General features: G+C 35.8%; 1 protein-coding gene across 3 annotated transcripts in view; it reads left to right on the top strand.

Moving 5' to 3' along the window:
* Positions 1–24,078, top strand: part of PIK3C2G (phosphatidylinositol-4-phosphate 3-kinase catalytic subunit type 2 gamma) — a 381,818-nt gene that overhangs the window by 162,106 nt on the left and 195,634 nt on the right. For all 3 annotated transcript variants that reach the window (XM_074403237.1, XM_074403236.1, XM_039461721.2), the window contains exons 17-18: positions 5,269–5,362; positions 8,281–8,375. In XM_074403237.1, coding sequence (XP_074259338.1) covers positions 5,269–5,362; positions 8,281–8,375 — 189 coding nt within the window. The remainder of the gene's footprint in view (positions 1–5,268; positions 5,363–8,280; positions 8,376–24,078) is intronic.

Raw genomic sequence — 24,078 nt, 5'->3', positions numbered from 1 at the left:
GACCAGCTTGGCCAAGATGGTGAAACCCTGTCTCTACTAAAAATACAAAAATTATCTAAGCATGGTAGTGGGTGCCTGTAAGCCCAGCTACTTGGGGCCAGGAGTGGGGCTGACGCAGAGTAATTGCTTGAACCTCGGAGGCAGAGGCTGCGTTGAGTCGAAATTATGCCACTGCATTTCTAGCCTGGTTGAAAGAGCAAGACTCTGTATCAAAATGAAAAAGAAAGAAAAAGAAAAAAAAGAAGCCATATTTGTCAATTAAAGGCAATTCTTTCAAACCCTGCCACTGCTTTATCAACTAAGTTTATATAGTATTCTAAATCCTTTGTTATCATGTCAACAATGTTAACAGCATCTTCACCAGGAGTAAATTGCATCTCAAGAAACCACAGAAGGTACTGATGTAGAAGCTGCAGCAAGGTATCCATAAGATCCAGCTAAGGACATTGAAGAATGTGGCTACACTAAGCAACAGATTTTCAGTGTAGATGAAACAGCCTTCTACTGGAAAAAGATGCCATCTAGGACTTTCATAGCTAGGGAAGGTAAGTCAATGCTGGGCTTCAAGGCTTCAGAGAACAAACTGACTCTCTTGTTAGGGCTATGCAGCTGGTGATTTTTAAAGTGAAGCCAATGCTCACTTACTATTTAAAAAATCCTAGCCGGGCGCGGTGGCTCGAGCCTGTAATCCCAGCACTTTGGGAGGCTGAGGCGGGTGGATCATGAGGTCAAGAGAGATCAAGACCATCCCGGTCAAGATGGCGAAACTCCGTCTCTACTAAAAAAAAAAAAAAAAAAAAAAAAAAAAAAAAAAAAAAAAAAAAATTATCTGGGCATGGTGGCACATGCCTGTAATTCCCAGCTACTCAGGAGGCTGAGGCAGGAGAATTGCCTGAACCCAGGAGGTGGAGGTTGCGGTGAGCCGAGATCACACCGTTGCACTCCAGCCTGGGTAACAAGAGCGAAACTCCGTCTCCAAAAAAAAAAAAAAAAAAAAAACCTGGGGTGCTTCAGAATTCTGCTAAAACAACTCTGCTTATACTCTATAAATAGAACAACAAAGCCTGGATGACAGTGCATCTGTTTGCAGCATGGTTTACTGAATGTGTTAAGCCCACTGTTGAAACTTCTGCTCAGAAAAAAAGATTCCTTTCAAAATACTACTACTCATTGACAATGCACCCAGTCACTCAAGAGCTCTGATGGAGATATATAAGGAGGCTGATGTTGTTTTCATGCCTGCTAACAACATCCATTCTGAAGCCATGGATCAAGGAGTCATTTTGACTTTCAAGTCTTATTATTTAAGAAATATGCTTCATAAGGCTACAGCTGCCATAGACAGTGATTCTTTGGATGGATCTGGGTAAATTGGAAACATTCTGGAAAGGATTCACCATTCTAGATATCATTAAGAACACTGAATTCATGGGAAGAGGTCATAATATCAACATTAATGGGAGTTTCAAGAAGTAGATCCTATTCTCATAGACGACAATAAAGGGTTCAGAACTTCAGTGGAAGAAGTAACTGTAGATGTGGTAGAAATTGTAAGAACCAGAATTAGAAGTAGAGCCTGAAGATGTGACAGAATTGCTGCAAACTCATGACAAATTTGAAGGGATGAGAAGTTGCTTCTTATGGATGAGCAAAAAAAGTGGTTTATTGAGATGGATTTTGCTCCTGATGAAGATGCAGTGAACATTGTTGACATGGTAACAAAGGATTTAGAATACTATATAAACTTAGTTGATAAAGCAGTGGCAGGGCTTGAAAGAATTGACTTTAATTTTGAAAGAAGTTCTACTGTTGATAAAATGCTATCAAAGAGCATCAGGTACTACAGAAAAATCATCATGAAAGAGAATCAATGGATGCAAGCTGCATTGTGGTCTTTATCTTAAGAAATTGACACAACCACCCAACCTTCAGCAACCACCATCCACAGGCATCAACATGGAGAGAATACCCTCCACCAGCAAAAAGATCAGAACTTGCTGAGAGCTCAGTTGTTTGTTAGCATTTCATAGCAACAAAGTATTTTTAATAAATGTTTTAAGTTAATGATTTGTTTAGACATAAGGCTATTACACATTTAAGAGACTATAGTATGGTATAAACAACTTTTACATACACTGAAAAAAAATCTGCAACTGGCTTTATTGTGATATTTACTTCATTGTGGTAATCTGGAATCAAACCTGCAGTATCTCTGAGGTATGTTTACACATCTTTCTCTTCTATTACCTTCAGATTTGTTTTTCTCCTATGCTTTTGACTAAGGGAAGAAAAGAGATCTGGAATTTAAACCAGTGGCATTTATAAAATCAATCCTATTACAACCAGTGGAAACTATCTCAAAACACAGAAAGAAATATAGTTGACTTTATAGTAGGATTTTTGTGATTATCATCATCATGGTCAATGCATTTTTATTCATCGCAACTATATATGGAATGAGTTGCTAAATCCTAGGAATAGAAAAGAAAATATTGAACAATCTTCATCTTCAGTTGAATTACTCATTAGTTGAGGGATGAGGACACACATGAAAAAAGATAAATTCTAACACACATTATCCTATCAAGTGAGAGTCAACCAGTCAATATCCTTGGAGTTCAGAGAAGTGATTACTGAGGACTAACAGAGCCACCTTCAAGGGAAATTGATCCGCATTTTGAAGGAGGACTAGAACATAAAGAACTAGGAAGGATTTTCCAGTAGATGTTACAGTGTGCATGAAAGTGAAAATGCACATGCATTTTCAGAGTAGACGTAATATATCAACAAGCCAGACTGATTTAGTGAATATTATGGTAGGAGAAAAGTTTAGAGTGTTTTGCTAGCCTTGAAGATTTAGATTAGCAGTGTATGCTTAAGGGAAGTTTATTACATACAGAAAACCATTTCACGTTTTATGAGAAATATACTTACAAATACTGTAGGGGATTTGATAAGGTGTTACTATTACAGATGTTAGTATTAGCATGAGGTAATTATGGCCTAGACTAGATAGCTGCAGAAGAAATTAAGCATTAAATGCTAGAGCCATTAGGATAGAAAAGTCAACAGAACTTGGCAACTTATTAGATGTAAAGGTAAGAGAATACTAGGAATTCCACCAACTTTTATTCAACTGTGCTTGTGCTAGGGAATCATAAATGAATGAGCCTGCCCTCAACTATGTACATAATATAGAATTTTATGTGGAAGGGAGTTATTAACTCCATGAGGGGTTAAAATATGGCTGGACCAACTTCACAAGTAAATTGATGCTTGGGCTTGGAGTTCATGGATGAATAGAATTTCACCAGATGAGAAAGGTGAAAAAAGCAATAAAGAGGGGCAAAATATTACACATTTTAAGTCTATGATTGGAGAAAGATGATAACACAGACTACAGTGAAAAAGTGTGGTAATAAAGATGTTTTAGGTGTATTGCCAATGAGTTCAAATTCAACAGTCTTCTAAGAAATGTGTAGAGTGCCTACAAATCTGAAGGCATTGGGGACACATCTATGAACAAAACAGACAAAAATTTACTGCTTTTCTGGAGTTTGCATTCTAGTGGAAATAAATACATAGTTAAAGGTGTTCACCAAAGAGCTTTGTTTTGTTGTGATGTTCCTTTTTACTTTCTTTTTTGTCATTTCTATCAGTAAGACAAAATAGTCATGTGGAAGCATAGGTGACTGACAGCTAGCTTAACAAGTCATCGCTTAGGCAACAAAACTTAGCAAGTAACTATTCCCTCCAAGACTTCAAACTGTCCTCACACTGACCTTGATGTCTACAAGCTCCAGACAAATGGTTTAGTAATTGAGAGCAATGAATTAGAGTCAATCACATTTAGTTAGGAGAATCTTAAAGTCTTAATGTACTAAAACAAGCTGACCTGCTTCTAGCTTTGCATTTTAATTGCACTCTTTCTGCCCTCCACCCGTGCATGATGTTATGCTGAGATCTGCTGACCTTCTCAATACTTCACCAAATGTATCTGGACCACAGTTCTCAGTAGGTTTCTTTGCTAGAATGTTCAAATGGAGAAAAATACTGGAAATGTACTTGCCCGTCAGAAATAAGACTTTTGACTGACTAAAATACTCAGTTTAATGAAGAAAAAATATGTAGCTTGTTTAGCATTCCATTTGAAGCTGCCATCAAGTACAGTTGAGTTGTGTGATACCATTGTTTATTTGACTCTATTATGGCATAGTTCCCATTTTATGCTTCAGTAACCCAATATGCTGAGAAAAGGCTGCCCATTAAAGAATTTATGGTTTTCTAACATTTACTGGAAGCCAGTTTTCAGAGCCCTCACCTGACTAGTTGAAAAGCATTCAGTTAGTTGTCTACAAAAGTAATTTGGGGTTTGTTTATTTATTTATTTGTAAATAAATTACCATAAGCAGTTCCTTCAAGTTTTAAATTATGCTTTTTTATTTTTCCCTAAAAACTGTTTCTTTAAAATTAATTGTTCTTACCAAACCCTAGTAACATCTTATCATGTCAAAGCAATATGGAGCCAAAATTATCTCCAAGCAGTTCCCAGGAACTTTGAATCTAATTCTTCTGATGGAGCAAGATGACAATTTGAGGAATCCATTTGAGGCTAAATTGTCTTTGGAATAGGATTTCAAATGCCAAATGCCTTCACAAATTCATTTCAGCAAAAAACATTTATTAAGTGCCTAATGGGTGCTAAATCTTATAAAAGGCAAATGCCATCTAAAAATGAATAAGGCATAGTTACCCTGAAGAACTTCACAGTCTAGTAAGATTTAGCCATATTAAATTATTTTTGTTTATTTATTGTAAAGAACTTTCGATTTTTGGGTTTTGTTAAGATCTAGCTAAGACTGGTTAAAAAATTAGATCCCATTTTTAATCATGTAGTTCAGATTTCCAGCTAGTAATAACTTATTTATCAAATGCTTGGCTAAAGAAGCAAAGATTTTTATACTATTTTAGAAAAGATTTTAGATTATCCATAATCTACATTTTATAGATAAGAAAGCTGGCAGGAATTGGACTTAAAAACCACATTTCCAAAGTCTAGTTGAAAGGATTTTCTACTGCAGTCCACATTAGAGTATGGAATATGGAAAAAATAAGAATTATTTGGTGCTACTATTACCTTAATCGATTGTATGATAATTGTTTTACCTTATGCACTGGGGGTAGAAATCATTCTCTGTTTTCCCTGATGTGTCTCATGTATTATTTCTTACTACTAATAGCTTAATGGATATATCTACTGTGTATTAGTTTTCCAGATCAAGAAATTCGTAAAGTGGCAGTTCAACAATTAGACAGCCTTTTGAATGATGAACTACTGGAATATCTCCCACAGCTAGTTCAGGTAAGAACAGCAGAGTTGCTAAGGAAATCCAGAGTTTTAACTAAGGTTCTCAATGAATCAACAGTAGACTATCTAGAAGTGATATTTCAATTTGACAACCCAAGGGACTAATGATGTCAATATGGGTAATGCAGAATTCTCTATCTGAAGTTGGTACAATTACAAAAAAGTACATAAATTCCAAAAAGAAAAGTTTTTAAAACTGATTTCACTTATTAATCAGAACATGAAAAAATAGACGTGCTTGTAATAAAATTTTTTTAAATATAGATATAATGTTAAAAGATACCAAATAATTGTTATGTAGAAATAGTCATTTGCTAGGCAGCTTCTCATAATTTATGAGTTTCTTTCACTTCTTTAGAGGCTTATAATATTGATCATAAATTTTATCATAGAAATGTCTAATACCAAAATTTTGCCACTGAATAGTACATTTTAGTAATATCAAATACTACAAGTTTGGAATAATTTTATAAAATAATATAACATTATTTAGAAATGTAAGCAAAGACTGATTTAGTCTGAATATAATGAAATATAAACAATTAAATTACACATTTTACACATGACCATGTAAATAACTGAATATCTAATTTATAGAAGGTAAGTTGCTTTTGTTTTTTCTAGGATGACTATATACTAAGTGTTAAATAGATTCAAACTTGTGATTTTTATGTTTTGTTTTGTTTTTAATCCAGCTGTTTTTTATCTGAAAGGTCAGGTTGTTACAGTTATTTTGAATGTCAGTTGTCTCAGGTTTTGGAAAGTGGCGAGAAACTGGTGGAAGGAGCCTATGTTAATGAACTTTAATAGAGTATGACTTTGCACAGAGATTATGAATTTCTCTGGAGTACTCCTTAAGAGCAAGAGAGCTGGTTTAGAAATAGCTGCACCATACAGTATATTCCAATCCTTCTTAAAAATAAGGATTAATCTAACTTACAAGTTCACCATTCATCTCATGACTCATGGATATGGCCACATGCTATTTCTAGTCCAATTCAGGAGAGTACGTTTTCAGAAAAGTTTGCAGACATTAAACTCACTGGAAAGCCTCTATCTGAGTAAGTACATTCAGCATCAGGAATGTCATTGAGACTCATATTCCCGCAAATCCAATTTACAAGACAGGGTGCACACAGTCTAACACAGCAAATACACAGAAGGCAAAATTAAAGTTTCATCTATGTTATGATTAAAAATGAAGGTTATAAAATGTTCATTCTGAGTTGGAAAGAAATCTATAATGTGATTAGAAAATTTTTAAAAACTGGAAGAATTTCAAAACATTCATTGTCCTTAGACTTCTATACTCTACCTTGAATTTCAAACTTTCCAACACATAAAAAATCCTAACCTGTTGGTTGTTTTCTGGAATCATGCTATTTTGTTATGTATTGTCATGTCAGAATTATGCAGTCTAAATTAAAGCCGTAAGAAAGAACTCTAAGACAATAACAAAACAGAAGATACAGTTCACAGCTAAGAGTCAAATAAGACTCAGACCCAGGGGTTACCGCAAACCAGTTCAGATAATGTGTTCACCAGAAAAAAAAAAAAGGTCTACATTCTAGATGGTTAGGCAGGGTTCAGGGGGAAATTGTTGTATCCATGGGCAGAGTCAAGCAAAAAGCTTGGAAGCAAGGGAAAACAAATAGTTACTGAGTTCAAGAAGAAATAATGGGGCAGACATCTAAAAGGGCAAGCATGGAAGTAAATTCTGAAACATACTTCCTGCTCAAATGCCAATATGATATGCTCTCTCTTAGGGCATAAATAAAACCCATGAACTAGTCAGCCCAACGTTAGCAAGTAAGTGAGAGAAGGCCATGGCTGCAGTTCAAGACAGTACATGTTATTGTCTTGCTACTTTCAGACAGCATCAAGAGTTTATGCAAATTTGCTGAACTCATCTTCAGCACCCTCACACCTTAGGAATTTATCAACTTTCCCATTCTTGGGGACGGCTAGCATATTGCTATGTCTCTTCAAGTGTATGTACAACTGGATATTGTACTCATTTTCTCCTGGTATCTGTACTGTGGTATAAAGCCTAGCTTAAACTCTTAAGCTTTGAGAGTATGTGCATGTGTATGTGCACGTGTGTGTGTGTGTGTGTGTGTGTGTGTGTGTGTGTGTGTGTTTAAGAGAGAGAGAGAGATAGTTTATTAAACAACTAAAGGTAGAAGCTTTGTCTCTCAAGCAGGAATGAGCATTTTTATGTGAACCTGGTTTTCATTTTCACATATTCAGATTCCTGGGATGATAACAGCAGCTCAGCTACAGACTGCTGTCAGTGAATTTCCTGCAAGGGCAGGTTAAGGCCTAAAGTAAGTCCCTAAGGATAGCAGGGGCTGCCATGGTTATCTGTGTTTTCTACCCGGTTGGATATCCTAAAAAACTTAAGAGTTGTTCACAGTGGAGATGAAAGAAAGGATTTGGGACTGAGTTATGGTAGTAACAGTCAGCTTTGAAATTTTAACCAAAATCTCAAAGTCTGATGGTTAATAATGATATACCAGTTGATGATTTCTGTTAAGGCTTTTAGTGTGCATTAATTTCATCTCCAAATAGGAAGAAATATCTATGGCTTAATAATATTGTGTTTAATAATTCAGGACTTTTTGTGTCAGTTTTCTCCCCCGGCACATGGTTGAACTCCACCAACCACGTGCACTCATTTCTTATCCATAAACAAGGAAAGAAAGCAAGACTACCCAAATCCAAATGATGTAATGAATGTGTGTTTTGTTATTAGTCATATACCAACTCATAAAACCATTGAATGTGTTATTAGTATTTTGTTAAAATGTGCGTGCTGTTTTCTCTAGTCTTTTCTCAAGCCTCTTAAGTCTCTCTGTATTCTGCTATGATTTTGTTACTGAGAAGTAAAGTAATTGTGTCTCTTACTTCAGGCTGTCAAGTTTGAATGGAACCTTGAGAGTCCTTTAGTGCAACTTCTACTCCACCGCTCCTTGCAAAGCATCCAGGTTGCCCATCGTCTTTATTGGTAAGATTAACTAAAACAGGCAGGATGCCTTTTTTAATTGCCAACTTCTCTATGGAGCAGCTTTGGTAGAAGCAGAAGATTTCTTTACCTTATAATTGATACATATCGTAAGTTAAAATTCAGGCAGTTTTGAGTCTTTGTCAATGTTATTTTTATTTAAGAGGATAATTTGTCATCATTTTCAAAATCTACCATTTGGACAGTTGCTACTGTTAAACAGGAAGTTAAATCCAAATAGAATTTCAAATCTGAAATGATACCCTTCTTGTAGCTTTAAGTGACAAGCACAATTTCTATAGCTACTCCTTGAAGATTTTAATATAAAATCTAGCTATGAGACCGAATGTTTTTAGAAGAACATATGGTATAAAAGTACTTTCTGTACAATGTTAGTTATAAACCATAAAATACAAAGGCTAATACATACTCAGTCTCTTAGAAATTTCTAGAGCACTAAACTTTACCCTGAGCAGAAATCTGAAATATTATTAGTGAAGAAATAAGACTGATTCATGAGATGCCAGAATTTCTGTAGCAACACCTGAGGATATTACCATTTCAGTTTCCACATCATTTCTGCCAGAACTTAGCTTCTGCACCTCCACCCCACTATTTCTTCATGTACTGAATTAGGATTTTCAAAAGATGCTCTTGCTCAGAAGAGCCTGACAGTTGGACAGTTGCTATTGGAGACTAACAAATGCAAAAGATGATGTAGAAGAAATTCAAGGACCTGGAGTAGCTTGTGAATGTCCAGTCATCAGCCCAGGTTGGGTAAATGAAAAGAGCAACTGTACCACATTCTCTACATTAGGATATATGGAAGGGTATTATACCTCCCATTTTCTTTACTTTAAATATCCTTAATGTTGCCATTCTCCAATTCCATATGGCATGTCCAACAATCAGGGTGTCTATAATATAATTGGAAATGGGTCCTCATGAATCTGAAGAGTTGGAAGAGGAAGACAAGGAGGAGGAGAAAAAAAGATGATGATAATGATAATGATTCAGCAGATATGGTTGAATCAGATGAAGATGAGGAGAAAGACGAAGTAGAGTCCTTGATGATCCCATGCATAGGTGCCGCTGCTTGTGCCTTTTTTAGCAAGCCTTCTGCTGAAAGGGATGATTCTAGTCTGTCAAATAGATTTCTCAGTGATGTAGATAAATAACTACATTGTTCTCAGCATATAGCAGAAAAACCAGAATGAAATATTGCTCCAGGCCCTGGGTTCTATGTGACATTACATTAGGAATTGGATTGTTTTGGTTTGTTTTGTGTTTTTAAAGTAAAGAAGGAAATGGGTTGCTTTTTCTCTCTAGCTAAGGAACAGACATTTCTTTCTTTTAAAATATTTTATACTTATAAAAATAGAGAAATGGAGAGGGAATTGTTTTGAGTAAGGATTTAAAGTGTAGCAGAAATATCTACAGAGGGATAGATAGATACCATGTGACTAAATGATTCTGTGAAAAGATTTCTTGAAGTCGAGAGTTATTTATAAATGAAACAAAATTTGTAATTAGGCCAATCCATTTAGTGATTCATTATATTTTGTACTTACAGAGAACTAATTGACTAAATAATCTGAATGATAGTGGTTTGTCCTTTCTTACACAATATATCCTTGAATTTAATGTCTTTATCATCAAGAGCTTGACTTTACATTTTTCATCACTACAACCTTGAATTTAATTTGAAGTATTCAACATGATGACCTTGAATTTAAAGTCTTCAACACTATGAGCTTTATCATGTCATTCAGAGATGTATCATTTTGAAATGTAGTATGTAAAAGTATTTATGGGTTGTTTATTAACAAAAAATTCTTCACAATGTCTTGTGTGATTTAAATTTGCTAATTCTGTTTTGTTTCTCCTTTATACCGTTAACTATCTACTTTGTGATAAGTGACATGAATTTTATGTTAGGATTAAGTATGTTTTCCTGAAACACAGATTTTTTTATGATTATATAATTTAGAGTTAAGAATGAAATCCTTCTAATGGTAAAAACTCATATATTAAAAACAATCCTTTAAAAAGAAAACAAAAAATATTTCTCCTATTATCACCTACGCATGATCCTATTGAGCATAATATTTTTTTGCATCCTGGTTTTCATACTTTTTTTTCCATTATTAACCCTGTAGATTCCATTTTAATTTCATAGGGCAAAGTTTTAACAATTATAAGTTTCAATGACCTAAGGATAAAATTAGATCTGTGTTTTACTCTCATGAATGTATGACAGGCATCATTTAGTTGCTTTGGTTGATAGTTGTGACCCTTAAACAATAGGAAAACAGCAAGTCAATATCAGTTTGGAATGTCATATTTCTCTGCTTCAAGAAATGTTATTCATAATGAGATTGCTCTTCTCATGAAAATAACTCAAGAAATCATAGCAAAAAAGAGACCCAAGAAACTTGTTCAGAAATAGTGTGATTTTCATTTTATGCTTATTTTCATTTTAAATGCCTAATTTACAAAGCAGAACAATTCCTCTAGTGTGTTACTATAATAAGACATGAGATACGTTGACTGGCATGAGGCCCTTCAATGAATAGACTCTTATCAAAGCTCTGAATGAAGTCTTATTTTCTTCAGTTTTTCGGAAAGCTACTGTAGTGCTTTGTGGTGTTCTCTTGTCATACTAAATGTAGGACTCCATCAAACTCAGTGTTTACTTCCCTTAAAACTTTTCTGTTTTTTTATCACAATGAGATACCATCTCATGCCAGTTAGAATGGCGATCATTAAAAAGTCAGAAAACAACAGATGCTGGAGAGGATGTGGAGAAATAGGGATGTTTTAACACTGTTAGTGGGAGTGTAAATTAGTTCAAACGTTGTGGAAGACAGTGTGGTGGTTCCTCAAGGATCTAGAGTCAGAAATACCTTTTGACCCAACAATTCCATTAGTGGGTTTGTACCCAGAGGACTATAAATCATTCTACTCTAAAGACACATACACACATATGTTTATTGTGGCACTATTCACAATAGCAAAGACTTGGAATCAACCCAAATGCCCATCAATGAGACTGGATAAAGAAAATGTGACACATTTACACCATGGAATACTATGCAGCCATAGAAAAAGATGAGTTCATGTCCTTTGCAGGGACATGGATGAAGATGGAAATCATCGTCAGCAAACTAATATAAGAACAAAAAACCAAAAACTGCATGTTCTCATTCATAAGTGGGTGTTGAACAATGAGAACACATGGACACAGGGAGGGGACCATCACACACTGGGGTCTGTTGGGAGGTGGGGGACTAGGGGAAGGATAGCATTAGAAGAAACACCTAATGTAGATAATGGTTGATGAGTGCAGCAAACCACTATGGCACATGTATACCTATGTAACAAACCTGGATGTTCTGCACATATACCCCTGCATTATTAAAATTAGGCATATTAAACAAGTAACATAGCCAGATAACAATTTTGATTTTAATATTTGAACAAAAATAGAAAAGTATATAAAATATAAAAATACATAAAAGATGTTTCTAAAGTATATTAAAATATAAAATAAAATATTGGAGACATCCTAATTGACTAATGATTGTTAAAATACTTATACCACCTCGATAAGTTCATCTGCTAAAGTTGTAGGAAAAGTGGAGTCATTTGAAAGGCAACAATGAGCGCACACAAAGTTCTAAATCAATGTCATATTGCAAATTCACGTAAATACAATTAGGTCACGGTTTCCAAAAAGGTTAGGGGAAAAGCTTTTTTTGTCTATAATTCTCATCTTTATGAAAAAAAAAAATTATACTCATTTTTCCTTTCAGTGGTTCAAGAAGAAACTAAGGAGTAGAAAATAATATAAATTATTAAGGACTGTTTGTTTTGAGGGCTTTGTTTGTAAGAATATGAAAAAAGAAATGAAATAAGGAAGGAGTTTTCTTTAACTTTTATTTTAAGTTCAGGGGCACATGTGTAGGTTTGTTAGATAGGTAAACATGTATCATGGGGATTTATTGTGCAGATTATTTCATCACCCAGGTATTAAGCCTATTACCCATTAGTTATTTTTCCTGATCTTCTAAGGAGAGAGATTTTATACCTACATCCCCTTGAAACAAATAAAAATTAAGAATCAGGCAACATGCACTAAGCATCAAATAAAATTAATGATATTTAAAACATATCAGAGTTAAAATAAATAACTGATACCCAGAATCGTGTTTAGGGAGTGATTACTTATGTGCAAAATGTTTGTGTTAAAACTTTAAAGATGCAGCTCACATCTAATGATTCGTTTTAAAAAAAACTGAAAAATATCTTTTCTTAAAAAAATGGACGTATTTTTTAAAAAGCTAGAAACCCATCGGTCATGAGTTTAATGAGATTTTTTTTGCACATAGATGAATTACTGCCTCCTCAGATTCAACATATTCAACACTGAACTAAATATCCTGCCTTGCTCACCCAGGTCTTGAAGTCTTCCTTTTTTCTCACTATCATGATCAATTAATTGTTCACCGAGCCCTATAACTCTGTTAACAGCGGTCCCTGCTCCACAACTTCCACCTGCCACTATCAGTGATCAGAAGGTTGTCTCACCAGATACTGAGCTATGAATAAGTAAGATTGGAATGAAAACCATCTTGGCTGCTTGGCATCACTGTGAGTCGCTTTTCTGAGAGGGGAAATTGACTTAAGCTTACTGTGAGTCTCTTCCACTGGAAGAGTGAATGTAGGATAAATAGCCCCTCTTTTCCAAGAAAAGTAAGTTAACTGGAAGCTTTGTGTTTGAATTTAAAAGCTTTGCATCCTAAAAGGTGGCTATAAATAGGAACTGTAACATTTGGAGTTCATGCCAAGGAGGCCCCTCCCCCATTACATAACAATTCATTACAAAAGTTTAAATGTAGTGCCCCTTTCCATTTGGGATAGGACACACTTTAACCACTAGTGAAGTATTCAGTGGTGGCTCAAGAAGATATGTCCACAGCCTAACCTCAGAAACCTGTGAATGTGACCTTATTGAGAAAAAGGGTCTTTGATGATAGAATTAAATTAAGGATATTGACATTAGATCCCCCAATTTCACAAGTGAGCCCCGAATCCAGTGGCAAGTAACATAATGAGAGGCAGAAGTAAAGATACATACAGAGAGAAGGTCAGAAAAGGGAGGCATTGATTGGACTGATGCAGCCCCAAGCCAAGGGATGCCTAGAGCCACACAAGCTAGAAGAGGTGAGGAAGTTCTCCCCAGGAACCTTGGGAGAGAGCACAGCCTTGCTTACACCTTGATTTTAGTCTTCTGGCCTCCAAACCTGTGAGAGTACATCTCTGTTATCACCAGTTTGTGTTAACTTGTTATGGCAGCCAGAGGAAAATAATAGAACGGACTTTATGAAGGTTCTGAGTTGACTGCCAGGGGTGTCACATCATCCAGGAAGCTTTCCCTGACCCTCTCCCAGACACCATCTGGAATTGAGTACTGCTTCCACATCGTGTCCCACAGCATACGGCCCATGACTCTGCTGGACATCATCTGACACTCCCTTAACACCCCTGCTGCGCTGTCCACTCCCTCTCCTAGTCCACTGAGTAGTTCAAGACAGCAATCATGTCACACTCTTCCATGTACCAATCTAGTACAGTCTCTGAAACTCAGTAGATACTCAAAGTTTTAAATATTATGATCCCACAGAAATGTTTTTAAGGCCATCAATATTTTTCACACACAGTACTGGAAATTCCATGGTATTCAGGGAAAATGAAATTGCTAGTTTGCCTGGGCACCGTCAAAGGCACTGCTGTGCGCCTCACCTGGCTGCTGCACCCACTCCCAGCTGCTGCAGTGACCGCTAAATGAATATGGCCCCTACTCTGGAGAATTAGCCTCTGCTTCCATGGCCCCTGGCCTATGAGGAGGGAAATCTCTAAGGTATACCTTACATTCCAGAGCCTCCTCATAAATCAGGTCAAGGTTAGACTTGACCTGAGATCTCATCCTTGTTAATTCCTGGAAATGATAGGGAAGGGGACTTCCCTATAATTCTTCTCTTACTCCCTCACAAGATTTTTCCTGAAGAGCACTTCTTCAGTAAATCACAAACAGTGAATTTCTGTCTCACACCCTGTTCCACAGAACCTGACCTACAATAAGTATTTCTTACTGAAGATAAAGAATTTTAAAAAGTGTCTTTAGAAATTGGGGCATCAGTATGCTGTGGGATATATCATGGATAGAAAGGCAGTATCGCAGTCTTTCCCACTCCTCCTCCTAAGTTGGATTGAACAAACTCCAAGAGAGAACCAAATTGAATGAAAATCTGTCTGGTAGGAAGGCATTTGATAACACAGCTCCTTTATAAAGTGTCACTTAAGGCACATAATGCAAAAATCTCAAAGTGTTCCCTTCAACGTATGGGGACAGCCTGAGGTAAGGCTCCAATTTGCAAGCTCTATCAGTGTAAAGATTTTTTTTTTCTGCTTTATTCACTGATATATCACAAGTATCTAGAGCAGTACTTGGCACTTTATAGGCATTCAATAATTTACTATTCAATGTATGAATAGGATCAAGTTCCCTGGACCTAGCTGTGCGCATGCAGACTCATGTCAATAGGGGGCAGAGGAGAGCTGCTTCAGAGGTCAAACAAGAGCTGGCCTGGCTAAAGCAATTCCAGATTGACCTGATCAGAAACGAAGCAATGGATATCACTAGTGAAATCAAAACTGGAGAAGAGAGAGAATATGAGCAGCATTCAAGGACTAACCAAGTCAGGAATTACGGCGTAAGAACAAGTTGATGGGGCAGCATCTTTTGAACCAATTGAGAGAACCATGAAATGAATTAAGCCAATGTTGTCTGTGGTACGGGTATTAAATGGCCATATCCTGTGATTTTAATGTGATATCCATAAAACTGAGATGATGCAAAAATCTATCCATTTATTTTTTTAAAACAATGCTCCCTAAACATTTTTTGTCTTGAATTTTGGGTCAATTTCTGAAGTCACAGATGACTTTAAAGCAAAGAGATGTGGAAATTTGGCACCCTGTGATTCGAAGTCACAATTTTATCACCCGCCCCCTCTCCACAATACATATTCCCTAATGCCTGAAATTTCCTCATTTGCAAGTCACTCCTTGAGGTTAAGTATTGTTCCCTTCTAGCAGTTCTCTTCTAATATGAATATATATATATATATTCTAAACCTAATGCTAATGGATATTAGTTTAGTGACAAACATTGAGATGATGGACACTGTTGAACTATTAAGGATAAAACAAAGGATAATCTTTGCCTTAAAGAAGCCTAAGGGCTAACATATTGGCATCCTAGGCTGGAGGAAAGAGCCAACTGGTCAGGTATAGCAGAGACAGAGTAGAGAGCGGGAATTCAACAAATTTTGTCCACTTTACAGTTTTGCCTATGACCTGTTCCAACTAAAAGTAGAGAGGCAAGGCTGGACATCCAGTGAATAAAAAAGTTTGTATGCTCCCATCCTGTCAGTTTTAAATACTGATAAAGGCTTGCAAATGAATACATCAAGGAGGTAAATGCTCTCTCTTTCTGCTTTGATGTCTGGAACACTCCCTGAAGCAAGGGTAAAGAGCTATCCTTCAGGGAGGTCTTGCAGAGCGATAGAGCATACATGATACAGAATCGATAGGGGACTTTAAAGCCTCAGTCCTTTACTTTTGCGAATCATTATTTTGCAACTAATTTATCTTTTTACCTTTACAATGTAATAAATAATGAATCATTGCTTCATTTTTTTTTCCTAAAAGAAAGATATGTCTCACTGACTTTTAATACTGATTTGCTATAATCAACTTTCCATCCTGTTGTTCTCAGAAATGTGCACACAGGGTAGAATCCCTACGTTGAACAACTTGCTTAAACCAAAACTAACTGTTCTCTATCCCAACCAACTTGAAGAAAAAGAGGCAGATAGTGGTAACAAGGCTTCCTTTGTACACAGTAATCTGTAAAATCCATTAGCAGAGTTTTCCAGTTAAGTCAAAATACAGGAACAGTTGTTTTTGTCTGTTTTATTTCTATTTTATGCAATAGGGATTTTTATGTAGTTACTTTAATAAAAAGATGTTTAAAATACCATATAATCTTTAATTAATTTGGTTTCAGTTAAGCCTTATTACTTATTACTTACATATTAAATACCTATGAAAATAAAATTTTATGCAAAGTTCTACCACAAATCAGTACAAAAGCCAGGAAAAGAGCTCCATCGTCACTGTATCCTGTTTTAAATCATTTTTTTCCCTCAAAATCTTCTATTTTCTTAACAAAAAGTGAAGAGTTAGAGAAATGAACTTATATATATACATAATGAACTCAAATGTTGAAACCTGGACCCACCCAGGCCTTTGGGAACTGAGCTTCCTAATCCACTGTCCAGCAATTGTTCATTATAATAAATACAAGCAATTACATCACTGCTTCCTTAGATAGTAATCTGGTTTCCCTATAATAATATTAGTCCCCCACTGTCAAAGTTTATACTAGGGATTTGGGTTAAGTCTTTGAAAAGCAGTATTATAATCTTTAATTATTTATTGTTTTTCAATCAGAATTCTTTGCTCTAGCCAACAAAAAATGTGGTCAACCAAAAGGCATTCTGTTTAGAAATTATTCCTGTCTTCTAATATTTGAATTTGGCATCCAAAATGAATACACTAACAGATATTCATTGAGTTACAGGATTTTGAAGTCAAATGGGACTTTAGGGACCGCCATCACAGAAAAGGGATCTCAACATGTTAAGTGATTTTCCCAGTGACAATCATCTAGCTGATTAAAGAATTGAAATTAAAATATTTTTATGCTACCTCATGCCCAGTTCAGGTTTCCTTCTAATTCAACATCTGCTTTCAAAAAAGTATAATTTGAATAATTTATGAAATGTTTGTTTTTTCTATCAACAATTAGGAACTCATTCAACTGCTGAAGATGTGGCTTTTTTTTAACTTAAGAGCAAAACTGAAAAAAAAAACAGTATTGCAGAGTGAGATATTTAAAAGCTCAAAATTTTGCTTTAGTTATTGGCATGACTCACATGCCATCAATTGCAAATGTTAATGAATAGGTATATGCAATAAGCCCACTAAAATTGTATCCTCGAAGCAGCTTTGAAGTAGATAGTAGATTGTTTCCAGAATCTTTTATAGTGTCTAATTCATATTTAAAATATTAAGTGTACTTTCTTAGTTTTACTATTAAACCATGATGTGATGATAGCAATAACTGAGAAATTTACTTAGTAGACACTTTGTACTTATTTTTCAGCACTTATTTCATAAAACCAAGACTTTCTCAGTTTTCTCAAAAACACTATTTAATTAAGCAACTAACAATGATGCTAATACAATTAAGTCAGCCAATTTTATTAAGTTAAATGAGTTAGAAAATAAATCCCTCTAGGATGGGAAAGAACATGACAATAATAAAATGCAGGTAAATCAGTCTTTGGTTTCCTTCTAACTCAAAATGCACAGTAAGCAGTAGGGTACAGAGGACTGAAGGACACAGAAAAGATGTGGAATGGTGACAGAAAATTGAATGTCATCAGCTCATTGTTGGGACTTACCCAGAATCCTTTCATCTTATGGCTCAGTCATTCCCTATGGTCATCCACTGGTGCTGCAATAACAGAATATCTGAGAAATAAACAACAGAAATTATGTCTTTTAGTTCTGGAGGCTGAAAAGTCTAGTATCAAGATGCTGGCAGGTTTGGTGTCTGGTAAGGGTCAACTCTCTGCTTCCAAGATTGTACCTTGAACACTGCATATTCCAGAGGAAAGGACTGTTGTTTCTTATGTTACAGAAGAGTGAAGGAAAGCAAACCCTTTTTTTTTATGATGGTATGAATCCATGCATGGGTGAATGGATCCTGAACATCTTCCATTAGACCTCTATCTCTCAGTACTGTTGCATTGGAGATTATGTTTCCAGCCCATGAATTATTATTTTTTTTTCCAGGCAGTTGAAGGATTGCTTTTAATGGAATCAAATGGGGATATAAATACTAAATTTATATCTTTGCAAAATTGATAGTTAAAAAAATTTTTTTTTCCTTTCCTTTTCTTTTTCTTTTTTTTTAAATTGCATTTTAGGTTTTGGGGTACATGTGAAGAACATGCAAGATCGTTGCATAGGTACACACATGGCAGTGCAGTTTTCTGCCTTCCGTCCCCTCACCTGTATCTGTCATTTCTCCCCATGCTATCTCTTCCTACCTCCCCACCCCCCTGTCCCTCCCCCATTTCCCCCCAACGGACCCCAGTGTGTAGTGCTCCCCTCCCTGTGTCCATGTGTTCTCATTGTTCAACACCCGCCTATGAGTGAGAACATGTGGTGTTTGATTTTCTGCTCTTGTGTCAGTTTGCTGAGAATGATGGTTTCCAGGTTCATCCATGTCCCTACAAAGGACGTGAACTCATCGTTTTTGATGGCTGTGTAATATTCCATGGTGTATACGTACCACATTTTCCCTATCCAGTCTATCATCGTTGGGCATTTGGGTTGGTTCCAGGTCTTTGCTATTGTGAACAGTGCTGCAATGAACATTCGTGTGCATGTGTCCTATAGTAGAATGATTTATAATCCTTTGGATATATACCCAGTAATGGGATTGCTGGGTCAAATGGGATTTCTATTTTTAGGTTATTGAGGAATCGCCACACTGTCTTCCACAATGGTTGAATTAATTTACATTCCCACCAACAGTGTAAAAGTGTTCCTATTTCTCCACATCCTCTCCAGCATCTGTTGTTTCCAGATTTTTTAATGATCGCCATTCTAACTGGTGTGAGATGGTATCTCAATGTGGTTTTGATTTGCATTTCTCTGATGAGCAGTGATGATGAGCATTTTTTCATATGTTTGTTGGCCTCCTGTATGTCTTCTTTTGTAAAGTATCTGTTCATATCCTTTGCCCATTTTTGAATGGGCTTGTTTGTTTTTTTCTTGTAGATCTGTTTTAGTTCTTTGTAAATTCTGGATATCAGCCCCTTGTCAGATGGGTAGACTGCAAAAATTTTTTCCCATTCTGTTGGTTGCCGATTCACTCTACTGACTGTTTCTTTTGCCGTGCAGAAGCTGTGGAGTTTGATTAGGTCCCATTTGTCTATTTTGGCTTTTGTTGCCATTGCTTTTGGCATTTTGGTCATGAAGTCCTTGCCTACGCCTATGTCCTGAATGGTTTTGCCTAGATTTTCTTCTAGGGTTTTTATGGTGTTAGGTCTGATGTTTAAGTCTTTAATCCATCTGGAGTTAATTTGGTGTAAGGTGTCAGGAAGGGGTCTTGTTTCTGCTTTCTGCATATGGCTAGCCAGTTTTCCCAACACCATTTATTAAACAGGGAATCCTTTCCCCATTGCTTGTTTTTGTCAGGTTTGTCAAAGATCAGATGGTTGTGAGTATGTTGTATTTCCTCTGAGGCCTCTGTTCTGTTCCATTGGTCTATATCCCTGTTTTGGTAACAGTACCATGCTGTTTTGATTACTGTAGCCTTATAGTATTGTTTGAAGTCTGGTAGTGTGATGCCTCCTGCTTTGTTCTTTTTGCTTAGAATTGACTTGGCTGTTTGGGCTCTCTTTTGGTTCTATATGAAGTTTAAGGTGTTTTTTTTCCAGTTCTGTGAAGAAGGTCATTGGTAGCTTGATGGGAATAGCGTTGAATTTGTAAATTACTTTGTCCAGCCCATGAATTTTTAAAGGGGACACATTGAAACCATCACATCCTCCAAATTTGGAACTTTCACATGTATTTACTGAAACTGAACCCAAATAAGGTGGAATCATAGCATATTATCATTGAATCATAGAATCATAGCAAGAGAATCATCATGTTGGAGATACTTTTAGATGCTAACTGCAGACATCACTTTTGTCTGTATTCCATAGGCCAGAAGTCAGTAACAATGCCCCTACCTAACTGCAAGGTGGCAAAGGAAAGTAGTTCATGTATATATACAAAGGCAAAATGCAGTTTAATTTGGTAAACCCATAGCAGTTTCTGCCATACAGGTAAAGCAGCATAGATTATTCAAGAAATCCGTCCATAAAGTGGTAGAGGAAGACAACATGAGATAAAAACCAACATTTACCTTTCCATATATTAATTGGCTTTCTTTTCAAAAACCAAAATTAGTCTTAACAGACAAAGACTATTAGCTAACTACTCCAGTAAGAAAAAATTTTGTAAATAATTCCAAGGGATTTAACCTATGGGTACGTTTTGTAACCAGTTTCTTTTTTCTGGAGTGCTCATTATTAAGATATCTATGTAGCTATGGTATATGCCTGGTATCTCAGCTCAAGAAGTTCAAAATTGAATTAAATATTCCTATCCTCTACCCTTTCAGTTCTTTCACCCACCATTCCCAACTTTTAAAAATATACAATGCCCTAGTTTACAGCCATTACTAAGATACCCAACACAGAAAATCTAGAAGACATTATTATTACCCAGTAATCTTTATTTGCTTATCCCTTAAATCTTGATTCTTTTTTCTCATAAATTTGTCTTTGATTTGCCCTTTCCTTTCTATTTTATAGCTAGCACCTTTGGTATCATCTGCCTGGGCTATCAATACTGCTTCCAAACTGCTTTTCTTCACTTCCATTCTTACGTATACCCAGTCCATCCATCCTCCACGCTGCTCTCAGAATCATGTTCACATATAACAACTTGACCCAAACTCATAAAGTAGGCTGGAGGTCATGGGTAACCTCCCAGCTGGTTAACATAATTTCTTAATTCCAGTTTCCTCTTTTCTTATGACAGAGTTTAGAATTAGACTATGAGATAAAATCCGTTCTCTCTTAACATGATTGGCAATGGAGCTTCATAGTTTCCACTCTGCCTAACTCCCACCCCATCTTGTAAGCCTTTCTACATCCATATATATATATATATATATATATTTTTTTTTTGAGGTGGAGTCTCCCTCTGTTGCCAGGCTGCAGTGCAGTGGTGCAATCTCAGCTCACCGCAACTTCTGTCCACCAGGTTTGAGCGATTCTCCTGCCTCAGCTTCTCGAGTAGCTGGGATTACAGGCATTTGCAGTAGAGATGGGGTTTCTCCATGTTAGTAAGGCTGGTCTCGAACTCCTGACCTCAGGTGATCTGTCTTCCTCAGACTCCCAAAATGCTGGGATTACAAGCGTCAGCCACTGCACACGGCCCAAATATGACCTTTTTTTCTATTCTCAAGTAGTTACTCAAATTCTCACATCTTTCATGCCCTGGTGACTTTGCACAGTTTCCCAACTGCTTGAAATGCAGTTGTTCCCTTGTCTGTCTATATAGAATCCTTTAGGACTCAGCTCAAGATTTTATCCTCTTTGAAGATGTCTGTGACCTCAGTTCTCTTGTACACATCTACAATACAATTCTTAACATTTCATAATTTACTTCACCATTTCCCTTCACTCGCAGGTACTTTAAGCTGCAAGTAGCCAAAATAAAATAAAATAAAATAAAATAAAATAAATTTTTAAAAAACCTGATTCAACTGGTTTACAATGATGTCAAGAATTAATTATTTTATATCACATAACAAGAATCTCTTCAGTGGAGTGGTTCCAGAGTTGTTTATTGCAGCAGCTCACTGATAGTGTCATAACTCAATTTCTTTCCAACTTTCTGCTGTGCCATCCTCAGCATGTTGTCTTAGTCTGCTTCACATCATTGTTACAAGAAGATTGACCCAGTGGGTATCATATCCATATATGTATGATACCATGCAGCAAAAGTAAAGAAAATGACTCTTCTTCAGTTAGAAAATTTTCCATAAACCCCAAAGCTGAGTTAACTGCTCACATTATTTGCCAGAATTGGGTCCCTTATGATGAACCAATCATTTGACCAGATGGCAATCTGATGACTCAACTTACATGATTGGTTTAACATACTCAGAATTTATCTCTAAACTGGTCATCTTCCTTTAAGGTTTTTAATATCTGAATAAAAGCAGATTCTTTTTGCAGATGTGAAGGGGAGAGTAGATTTGGTATAGACAAACCCTGAGTTTCTCTTCTGTGCTGTGAGGACAAAATTAACCATCCATCTCTAACACAGAACATTGCACATAGTGTACATGATGGGTACTCAATTCATTCAATACCTGTCGAATGAATAAAAATAATCACACAACATACATCTGTATTGCCTATAGGTTAATTTACCTTGACTACTATCCTTTAAATAGCAGATAATCAGAACAAGTCATATTACACAAGATATACTTTTGCTCTTTAAAAAAAGTAGACTCTCTAACTCTCTGGAATTGGGTGAAGTTGAGGTAAATGACTTAACAGAATAATCTGGTGTTCTGAAAGGTTTTTGAAACAGTATGAAGTGTTAAACCTACCTTGTTCATAGTGTGAGTTGTTTTGCACTGATTTAACTATGCTGTTTATTGAACCTTGATTGAAAATGAAAGGCTACATCTATTTATTAGGCAAAAAGTGTTTTCTGGGAAGACCTTGTTAAGGAACAACTTTCCATCTTTTAAAATACAATTTTCTGCATTGAGATTCTCTATGAGCATTGGGAAATTACTAAACAGTGTCTGAAGATTTTCTTTTTTCTGGCTTCTCTATTCTCCAGTTTTATTTTGTTTTTCGGGACTGTGAAGATTCAGAGTTCTTTGTATGTTGTATCAGTTAATGGATAAGGCTTTTGTTTTTAGGCTCCATCTTAATTTTGTATATCTTTGTTCATCAAAAGATTACTCCTTTTGATGAAAATGTTGAAAGGGGATTTTTCTTGCTTTTCTTCTAATTCAATTTTACATTTCATGTGCAATTAATATTTGTAAGAGAAAGACAGTTATTGTTTCTTGTCTAAAGAACTTCATATGTGTTGTTTTTATTTCAATAAAACCAAGACTTAGATATTTCAATCAAACACTTGTTACATTTAATAACTTAGCATTCTTATACTTGTTTTATTTTTTGATCAGTGAAAAATGAACAGCTTGCACAAATAGTGACTTGTCTTCAGATTTGACAGTCTACCTGATACACTAACCAATCTTGACAGAATGCCAAATATTTGGTGTATATTGCTTGGGTTTAGTTATCTGAAGTTGTTAAAGGAAAGAACCCTAATGTACATGTCACTTTCCTTTTTAAACTGGGCACTGTGCAGGTATGTTTCTGAGAGTGCTGTAAATGTCATTAGTTTACCAAAATGGTGGAACTTCTGTTTTCTTCCAACTAAAATTTACAATTATTTTTAAAGAGGCCGCTGCTCAATAATCTGTTGACATAAATTGATTGATGATACTAAAAATCACACAAGACAGTCTAGATCATCAATTACTAGATATTGTAGGAATAGCTGCATAAGTAGACCAGTAGACTTCAGTGAACAGAGGCAAGAAAATGCCTAGGAAGAATATTGAGGAAAGAGAGTTTTATGTAGTCATTCATTCTTTAATTCAAAAGTCTATTCTCCAAATTTTTGTTGACTGCCTATTATGTACATAATATATAGCTCTTGTGGAGGAGATAGAAAATATAAGCAAGTTATAATAAACATAGATTAAGCAATGTGGTTTTTTTTAAAGCCTTCTAGCTATTTCAGGCAGCTACCACAGACACTAGAGTCAATTTTTCAACCTTTTGTCTCAATAAATTAATTTTAAACATTTCATGTAATGATTTTCAAGTCTTCCTTGATTGGA

The sequence above is a fragment of the Saimiri boliviensis genome, chromosome 7, assembly GCF_048565385.1.
Source record: "Saimiri boliviensis isolate mSaiBol1 chromosome 7, mSaiBol1.pri, whole genome shotgun sequence".
NCBI lineage: Eukaryota > Metazoa > Chordata > Mammalia > Primates > Cebidae > Saimiri > Saimiri boliviensis.
Note: the sequence above shows the minus strand (reverse complement) of the source record. Positions and strands in the feature narration are given on the sequence as shown.